Source organism: Mizuhopecten yessoensis, unplaced genomic scaffold (genome assembly GCF_002113885.1).
Source record: "Mizuhopecten yessoensis strain PY_sf001 unplaced genomic scaffold, ASM211388v2 scaffold1779, whole genome shotgun sequence".
Classification (NCBI taxonomy): domain Eukaryota; kingdom Metazoa; phylum Mollusca; class Bivalvia; order Pectinida; family Pectinidae; genus Mizuhopecten; species Mizuhopecten yessoensis.
The window spans coordinates 843,284-854,889 of NW_018404217.1; the positions used below are offsets into that span (position 1 = coordinate 843,284).

General features: G+C 30.7%; 1 protein-coding gene across 1 annotated transcript in view; it reads right to left on the bottom strand.

Annotated features, from left to right (window-relative positions):
- Positions 1-11,182, bottom strand: part of LOC110441162 (paired mesoderm homeobox protein 1-like) — a 43,060-nt gene extending 31,878 nt beyond the window's left edge. Inside the window, exons 1-2 of the mRNA XM_021484263.1 lie at positions 11,017-11,182; positions 486-661 (exon numbers count right to left, since the gene is read on the bottom strand). Of these exons, the coding sequence (XP_021339938.1) occupies positions 486-661; positions 11,017-11,182 (342 nt within the window). The remainder of the gene's footprint in view (positions 1-485; positions 662-11,016) is intronic.
- Positions 11,183-11,606: the final 424 nt, after the last annotated feature.

Here is an 11,606-nt window from a genome sequence, read left to right on the forward strand (position 1 = left end):
TGCGCCATGTGGTGGTACTGCCAGTATAGTACAGAGAGGTTCCCCAACGAGTGATGGTCGGTTATCATGTACATGTATATCTCACACGAGATCATTTTCAAATTGTATAAAGACACGAGGTTTTTACCGTGACTGCGCCCCTTCCTGTTTTCACTTGTATGCGAGAGTCCGCCCCTTTCTGCCTTATATAGCCGTATCCGTGGCTACAACCCGTCTGTATCTTACCTGTTTCTGTGACTCTTTTCTTCACTGTTAGAACAGTTTCCGTGACTCCTCCCTTTCTTGTTTTACAAGTTTCCGTGACTCTGCACCTCCCTGTTTTACCTGTATTTGTATCTCGGTCCCTTTTCATCCTACCTGTAACCCTGATTCCGCCTCTCTTTCTATTTTCTACATATATCTCTGACTTTGTTTCTCTAATTTACCTATGTCTATGTCCCTTTCTGTTTTTCCAGTATCCGTGACTCTATTCCTCTTTGTCTTACCTGTATCCGTGATTCCGGGAGTTTTATCTTGCAAGCCAATTTCTCTCTCAGAAACACATCTGGGTAGTGCATCTTCCTAAACGCCTTCTCCAATTCCTGTAGCTGACGTGTGGAGAACGTGGTCCGCTTCCGTTTCCCCTTCAGGGCCGACTTGTGGTTCTCATGCACCCTTGGATCTGAAATAGGTATTGCTATTATCATAAGTGAACACTAATATTTGCAGTTTCAAACTACTCCTTTGAAAAGACTTAACACACGTGAAATAAGAGTAGTAGCTTAATACACACGGAATAGGAAATCAAAGATAAAAAAGACAAAATACTGTAACAGCTAGAATAAACGTGATATATAGTATTGTTACACCTCAAGTGAATTTCTAGCTATTTGATTGGTTGGGAAAAAAATAAACAAAATCTCTGTCATCCTCAGAAAATATATTGGTTTTAAGTCGCGCAGGGGATGTTGCCATGAGACGGAGAAAAATATCACATGCGCGAAAAATGTGCGTTCCGGGTTTTTCAGAGTGGCCATTTTTCACCGCTTCGTTTCCCCACCGTGATGGTCACAAGAACATTTGACGGCAACAGCCAATTTTATAAAGCGCCGGTGCGATAGCGATTTTAAACAGCAGACTTTCAACAAACAAGATGTCATTATCAAGGTTTGCTGCCGTTTCTGAGCTACATATAGATGGGTAGAAGTTAGTTTTTTTAAGATAACTATTTATTTAAAGACTTTTGGTGTAACAAAATAGATATGACATTCATTAGCAGATGACAGTGATTATTGTCAACCCTGAAAAACACATTGTCACCCTCGGCTTCGCCTTAAATTAAAGTGATATAGCAACATTACCTTAAATAAACGTGACATAGCAACATCACCTTAAATAAACGTGATATAGTAACATCACCTTAAATAAACCCGATATAGCAACATCATCTTAAATAAAAGTGATACAGTAATATCACCTTAAAAAACGTGATAAAGCAATATCACTTTAAAAAACAAGATATAGTAACATCACCTTCAATAAACGTGATATACATTTAGCAACATCACCTTAAATATATGCGATGTAGTAAATTCATATTAAATAAAATCGATATATTAAATTCATCTTAAATAAAACGTGATAAAGCAATATCACATTAAATAAAACGTGATATATAGTAATGTAAACTTAAATAAAACGTGATATAGTAATGTCACCTTAAATAAAACGTGATATTATTTCATCATATTATTCCCGACAAGAGATTGAACAGGAGTGCATCACGTGTCCACCGATAAAAACCGATATTGACTTGGAGCGTGTGATTTTTGTTGAAGGACTGGGTGTTTCTAAAAATAGAATTATGACGTGTCTCCAAACCAACGCATCGTCCCGCTTCCTCAGTTCTATGCTGAGATTTTTTTTCATATTGCTAACATTACTCTTTTGAAATTAATAAAACAAGTGTAGCCTTTGACTTCGGTCGATACCTGGATTTATCGACCCGAGAAAAGATATATTGACCTCGGACTGCGTCCTCTGTTAATTTATCTTTTCTCGGGTCGATAAATCCAGGTATCGACCTCAGCTAAAGGCTATGATTGAATAATATAGCAACATCACTTTAAATAAACGCGATATAGCAACATTCCTTTAAATAAACACGATATAGAAACATCACCTTACATAAACGTGATATAGCAACATCACCTTAAAGAAACGTGATATGGTAATACATGTATCAACTTAAATGCACGTGATATGGTAGCATCACTTTAAATAAACGCGGTATAGCAACATCATCTTAAATAAAAGTGATACAGTAATATCAACTTGAAAAAAAGTGATACAGTAATATCAACTTAAAAAACCGTGATATAGTAATATCAACTTAAATAAACGTGATATACAAATGTAGTAACATCACTTTAAATAAACGCGATATAGAAATATCACCTTAAATAAACCTGATATAGCAACATCACCTTAAATAAACGTGATATAGCAACATCAACTTAAATAAACGTGATATAGTAACATCACCTTAAATAAACCCGATATAGCAACATCATCTTAAATAACAGTGATACAATAATATCACCTTAAAAAAACGTGATCAAGCAATATCACCTTAAAACAACGTGATATAGTAATATCACCTTAAATAAACATGATATACATTTAGCAACATCACCTTAAATATATGCGATGTAGTAAATTTATATTAAATAAACGCTATATATTAAATTCATCTTAAATAAAACGTGATAAAGCAATATCACCTTAAATTAAACATGATATATAGTAATGTCACCTTAAATAAAACGTGATATTGTAATGTCACCTTGAATAAAACGTGATATAGCAACATTACTTTAAATAAACACGATATAGCAACATCACTTTAAATAAACGCGATATAGCAACATCACCTTAAATAAACGCAATAAAGCAACATAACGTTAAATAAACGCGATATAGCATCATCATCATAAATAAACACGATATAACAACATCATCTTAAATAAATGTGATATAGCAACATCCCTTTAAATAAACGCGATATAGCAACATCTCTTTAAGTAAACGCGATATAGCGACATCACCTTTAAGAAAAGCGATATAGCATCATCAGCATAAATAAACACGATAAAGCAACCTCACCTTACATAAACGTGATATAGTTACATCACTTTCAATAAACACGATATAACAACATCATCTTAAATAAATGTGATACAGTAATATCACCTTAAATAAAAGCGATAGAGCAATATCACCTTAAATAAACACGATATAGCAACATCACCTTAAATAAACGTGATATAGCAACATCATCTTAAATAAACGTGATATAGTAACATCACTTTAAATAAACGCGACATAGCAATATCACCTTAAATAAACGTGATGTAGCAACATCACGTTAAATAAACCCGATATAGCAACATCATCTTAAATAAACACGATATAACAACATCATCTTAAATAAATGTGATACAGTAATATCACCTTAAAAAACCGTGTTAAATAATATCAACTTAAATAAACGTGATATAGTAACATCACTTTAAATAAACGCGATATAGCAACATCACCTTAGATAAAAGTGATATAGCAACATCACCTTAAATAAACGTGATATAGCAACATCACCTTAAATAAACCTGATATAGCAACATCACCTTAAATAAACGTGATATAGTAATATCACCTTAAATCACCGTGATATAGTAATATCAACTTAAATAAACGTGATATAGTAACATCACTTGAAATAAACGCGATATAGCAATATCACCTTAAATAAACGGGATATGGCAACATCACCTTAAATAAATACGATATAGCAACATCACCTTCCTTAAGTAAACAAGATATAGCAACATCACGTTAAATAAACCCGATATAGCAACATCATCTTAAATAAACACGATATAACAACATCATCTTAAATAAAAGTGATACAGTAATATCACCTTAAAAAACCGTGATAAAGTAATATCAACTTAAATAAACGTGATATAGCAACATCACTTTAAATAAACGCGATATAGCAACATCACCTTTAAGAAAAGTGATATAGCAACATCACCTTAAATAAACGTGATATAGCAACATCACTTTAAATAAACGTGATATAATAACATCACTTTAAATAAACGCGATATAGCAATATCACCTTAAATAAACGTGATATAGCAACATCACCTTAAATAAACACGATATAGCAACATCACCTCAAGTAAACACGATATAGCAACACCACGTGAAATAAACCCGATATAGCAACATCATCTTAAATAAAAGTGATACAGTAATATCACCTTAAAAAACCGTGATAAAGTAATATCAACTTAAATAAACGTGATATAGCAACATCACCTTAAATAAAAGTGATATAGCAACATCACCTTAAAAAAACGTGACATAGTAACATCACTTTAAATAAACGCGATATAGCAATATCACCTTAAATAAATGTGATATAGCAACATCACCTTAAATAAACACGATATAGCAACATCACCTTAAATAAAAACGATATAGCAACATCACCTTAAGTAAACACGATATAGCAACATCGCGTTAAATAAACCCGATATAGCAACATCATCTGAAACAAACACGATATAACAACATCATCTTAAATAAAAGTGATACAGTAATATCACCTTAGAAAACCGTGATAAACTAATATCAACTTAAATAAACGTGATATAGCAACATCACCTTAAATAAAAGTGATATAGCAACATCACCTTAAATAAACACGATATAGCAATATCACCTTAAATAAACGTGATATAGTAACATCACCTTAAATTAAAGTTATACAGTAATATCACCTTAAATAAACGTGACATAGTAATATCAACTTAAAAAGAATGATATAGTAACATCATCTTAAATAAACGCGATATAACAATTTCACCCTAAAAAAACGCGATATAGCAACATCATCTTCAAAAAACACGATATAGCAACATCACCTTAGATATACGTGATATATTAACATCACCTAGCAACATCACCTTAAATAAACACGATATAGCAACATCAGCTTCAATAAACGCGATATAGCAACATCATCTTAAATAAACACGATATAGCAACATCACCTTAAATAAACGTGATATAGCAACATCACCATAAATAAACCTGATATAGCAATATCACATTAAATAAACCCGATATAGCAATATCACATTAAATAAACACGATATAGCAATATCATCTTAAAATAAAAGTGATATAGCAACATCATCTTAAATAAACACGATAAAGCAATATCACCTTAAATAAAATTGATATAGCAATATCACATTAAATACCCACGATATAGCAACATCACTTTAAATAAACCTGATATAGCAACATTATCTTAAATAAAAGTGATACAGTAATATCACCTTAAAAAACCGTGATATAGTAATATCAACTTAAATAAACGTGATATAGTAACATCACTTTAAATAAACGCGATATAGCAATATCACCTTGAATAAACTCGATATAGCAACATCACCTTAAATAAACACGATATAGCAATATCACCTTAAATAAAATTGATATAGCAATATCACATTAAATAAACACGATATAGCAATATCATCTTAAAATAAAAGTGATATAGCAATATCACCTTAAATAAACGCAATTTAGCAACATCACGTTAAATAAAAGCGATATAGCATCATCATCATAAATAAACAGGATATAGCAACATCACCTTACATAAACGTGATATATTAACATCACCTAGCAACATCACCTTAAATAAAAGCGATATAGCAACATCACTTTAAATAACTACGATATAGCAACATCACCTTAAACAAACCTGATATAGCAACATTATCTTAAATAAAAGTAATACATTAATATCACATTAAAAAACCGTGATATAGTAATATCAACTTAAATAAACGTGATATAGTAACATCACTTTAAATAAATGCGATATAGCAATATCACCTTAAATAAACCTGATATAGCAACATCACCTTAAATAAACGTGATATAGCAACATCACCTTAAATAAACCTGATATAGCAATATCACCTTAAATAAACCTGATATAGCAACATCACCTTAAATAACCACGATATAGCAACATCACCTTAAATAAACCTGATATAGCAACATTATCCTAAATAAAAGTGATACAGTAATATCACCTTAAAAAACCGCGATATAGCAATATCACCTTAAATAAAGGTGATATAGCAACATCATCTTAAATAAACACGATATAGCAATATCACCTTAAATAAAATTGATATATCAATATCACATTAAATAAACACGATATAGCAATATCATCTTCAAATAAAAGTGATATAGCAATATCACCTTAAATAAACGCAATAAAGCAACATCACGTTAAATAAACGCGATATAGCATCATCATCATAAATAAACACGATATAGCAACATCACCTTACATAAACGTGATATATTAACATCACCTAGCAACATCACCTTAAATAAAAGCGATATAGCAATATCACCTTAAATAACCACGATATAGCAACATCACCTTAAATAAACCTGATATAGCAACATTATCTTAAATAAAAGTGATACAGTAATATCACCTTAAAAAACAGTGATATAGTAATATCATCTTAAATAAACGTGATATAGTAACATCACTTTAAATAAACACGATATAGCAATATCACCTTAAATAAACGTGATATAGCAACATCACCTTAAATAAACGTGATATAGCAACATCACCTTAACTAAACGTGATATAGCAACATCACCATAAATAAACATGATATAGCCAGATCACCTTAAATAAACGTGATATAGCAACATCACCTTAAATAAACATGATATACATTGAACAACATCACCTTAAATATATGCAATGTAGTAAATTCGATTTAAATGAACGCGATATATTAAATACATCTTAAATAAAACGTGATATATCGTAATGTCACCTTAAATTAAACGTGATGTTGTAATGTCACTTTAAATAAAACGTGAAAAAAGTAATATCACCTTAAATAAAACGTGATATACAAAATGTAGCAACATCACTTTAAATAAACGCGATATAGCAACATTACTTAAAATAAACACGATATAGTAACATCACCTTAAAGAAACGTGATATAGTAATACATGTATCAACTTAAATACACGTGATTTAGTAATATCACTTTAAATAAACGCGATATAGCAATATCACCTTAAATAAAAGTGATATAGCAATATCACATTAAATAAACACGATAAAGCAATATCATCTGAACATAAAAGTGATATAGCAACATCATCTTCAATAAACACGATATAGCAATATCACCTTAAATAAAATTGATATAGCAATATCACCTTAAATAAAAGTGATATAGCAACATCACCTTAAAAAAACGTGACATAGTAACATCACATTAAATAAACGCGATATAGCAATATCACCTTAAATAAATGTGATATTGCAACATCACCTTAAATAAACACGATATAGCAACATCACCTTAAATAAAAACGATATAGCAACATCACCTTAAGTAAACACGATATAGCAACATCGCGTTAAATAAACCCGATATAGCAACATCATCTGAAACAAACACGATATAACAACATCATCTTAAATAAAAGTGATACAGTAATATCACCTTAGAAAACCGTGATAAACTAATATCAACTTAAATAAACGTGATATAGCAACATCACCTTAAATAAAAGTGATATAGCAACATCACCTTAAATAAACACGATATAGCAATATCACCTTAAATAAACGTGATATAGTAACATCACCTTAAATTAAAGTTATACAGTAATATCACCTTTAATAAACGTGACATAGTAATATCAACTTAAAAAGAATGATATAGTAAATAACCACGATATAGCAACATCACCTTAAATAAACCTGATATAGCAACATTATCTTAAATAAAAGTGACACAGTAATATCACCTTAAAAAACCGTGATATAGTAATATCAACTTAAATAAACGTGATATAGTAACATCACTTTAAATAAACGCGATATAGCAATATCACCTTGAATAAACGTGATATAGCAACATCACCTTAAATAAACACGATATAGCAATATCACCTTAAATAAAATTGATAAAGCAATATCACATTAAATAAACACGATATAGCAATATCATCTTAAAATAAAAGTGATATAGCAATATCACCTTAAATAAACGCAATTTAGCAACATCACGTTAAATAAAAGCGATATAGCATCATCATCATAAATAAACAGGATATAGCAACATCACCTTACATAAACGTGATATATTAACATCACCTAGCAACATCACCTTAAATAAAAGCGATATAGCAACATCACTTTAAATAACTACGATATAGCAACATCACCTTAAACAAACCTGATATAGCAACATTATCTTAAATAAAAGTAATACATTAATATCACATTAAAAAACCGTGATATAGTAACATCAACTTAAATAAACGTGATATAGTAACATCACTTTAAATAAATGCGATATAGCAACATCACCTTAAATAAAAGTGATATAGCAACATTACTTTAAATAAACGTGATATAGCAACATCACCTTAAATAAACGCGATATAGCAACATTACTTAAAATAAACACGATATAGCAACATCACCTTAAATTAAAGTTATACAGTAATATCACCTTCAATAATAGTGATATAGCAACATCACCTTAAATAAACGTGATATAGCAACATCACCTTAAATAAAAGTGATATAGCAACATTACTTTAAATTACTGTGATATAGCAACATCACCTTAAATAAACGCGATATAGCAATATTACTTAAAATAAACACGATATAGAAACATCACCTTAAATTAAATTTATACAGTAATATCACCTTAAATAAACGTGATATAGCAACATCACCTTAAATTAAAGTTATACAGTAATATCAACTTAAAAAGCATGATATAGTAACATCATCTTAAATAAACACGATATAGCAACATCATCTTGAATAAAAGTGATACCGTAATATCACCTTACAAAAACGTGATATAGCAATATTACATTGAATAAACACGATATAGCAACATCACGTTAAATAAACGCGATATAGCAACATCATCTTAAATAAACACGATATAGCAACATCACCTTACATAAACGTGACATATTAACATCACCTAGCAACATCACCTTAAATAAACACGATATAGCAACATCAGCTTAAATAAACGCGATATAGCAACATCACCTTAAATAAACCCGATATAGCGACATCATCTTAAATAAACACGATATAACAACATCATCTTAAATTAAAGTGATACAGTAATATAACCTTAAAAAACCGTGATATAGAAATATCAACTTAAATAAACGTGATATAGTAATATCAACTTAAAAAACATGATATAGTAATATCACCTTAAATAAACGTGATATAGTAATATCAACTTAAAAAACATGATATAGTAATATCACCTTAAATAAACCCGATATAGCAACATCACCTTAAATAAACGTGATATACATTTAGCAACATCACCTTAAAAATATGCGATGTAGTAAATTTATATTAAATAAACGCGATATATTAAATTAATTTTAAATAAAACGTGATAAAGCAATATCACCTTAAATAAAACGTGATATATAATAATGTCACCTCAAATAAAACGTGATATAGTAATATCACCTTAAATAAAAGTGATACAGCAACCTCACCTTAAATAAACGTGATATAGTAACATCACCTTAAAAAAACCGATATAGTAACATCATCTTAAATGAAAGTGATACATTAATATCACCTTAAAAAACGTGATAAAGCAATATCACCTTAAAAAAACGTGATATATAGTAATGTCACCTTAAATAAAACGTGATATATAGTAATGCACCTTAAATAAAACGTGATATACATGTAGTAATGTCACCTTAGATAAAACGTGATATAGCAAAATCACCTTAAATAACCGTTAAACAGCAATATCACCTTAAAGAAATGTGATAACGTAATATCACCCTAAAGAAACGCGACAACGTAATATCACCCTAAAGAAACGTGACAACGTAATATCACTCTAAAGAAACGTGACAACTTCATATCACCCTAAAGAAACGTGACAACGTAATATCACCCTAAAGAAACGTGACAACGTAATATCACTCTAAAGAAACGTGACAACGTAGTATCACCCTAAAGAAACGCGACAACGTAGTATCACCCTTAAGAAACGTGACAACGTAATATCACTCTAAAGAAACGTGACAACTTAATATCACCCTAAAGAAACGTGACAACGTAATATCACCCTTAAAGAAACGTGACAACGTGATATCACCCTGAAGAAACGTGATAAGGTAATATGCGATATAGCAATATATCCTTGAATAAACGCGATATAGCAATATCACTTAAAATAAACACTTCGAATCAAATTGAAATATTCATAACAGATTGAAATACCATAAATTACGTAGATAGCAAAGGAATATCGCCTTGACATCAAAATTCACATCTGGAATTACGCAAAATATCTGCCTTAATGTTAAGTGAACAATATTTAACAAAAACAACGAAGTATAACTTTACCACCTTAGATCTCATATAATGACATTTCTAAGTCTAGCTTCTAACATTTCATATCGTCACAACCTGTTAAGTCACGTCACCGACATGCCCTGTCTGTACGGTTAACTATCAAGGCATGTAACCGCTTGTTCACCAAGACGTAATTTACTTTGCAATTAGCCAGAAGTATACTCGACAGCAATATTTCTACAGAGAAACAAATTTTAACCAGCTTAACTTATCAGCGTATGGATTAATTAACAATAGCAATCCATATACGTTTTCTGTAAACTAATTGTCCGTGGAGAATATCTTAAATACAACTTGCAAGGTGTTCAACCTTCAAATTTACTAAAAATTACTGAGGTAAATGTAAAATCATCCACAAATGAACAATGAACCCTAAATAAACGTGTTAGCTTAACTAACAGAGATAGAGATACGTATAAGGCGTTGAACTGTTAACGTACACAAGCAAAATAACTTACCAGGATGTTCATCTTCACCCTGAGCTTCGCTCGGTAACTGTAGGATGTTCCGAATAGAAAATTTTATTTGTTGATCAGCATTGTCCAAATTACATTTTTTTCCCTCATCTATAGGCGTTCTGTCCGGCTGTTGGTCAGTCTGTTTGTGTTTGACGGCTGATTCCATGAGAGATGCAGTGTATCAAGCGCATTAAAAGATTATGAAGATCATCATTTTCTCTCCAATCTTTATAGCAGGTTCAGTGGTTTTAATAAAGCGTGAAGCCCAACAGGGGCCAATATGAACGTCTGGTGGAGATATTTATTATTGTTATCCTACCAAGTGCCTTAATTGATAGCTAAATTTGATCGATTAAGTCTGTATTAAGCCGTTTTGATTTCGAAATCTTGGAACCAATTAGATCTTGCAAGTACTTTTAAATCTTACAGGTATTGCATATGACAGTCTTCCGTCAATGAAGAAGGTAATGTATAATCATGAGTGGTGGAAATTAAACTGCTCGCCTTCCTCTCGAATGATGAACGGGCGCTCTTCCGTCACACACCCCAAAAGGGCTGGACAAATAGAGTTGTGTTTCTTTTGCATGGTT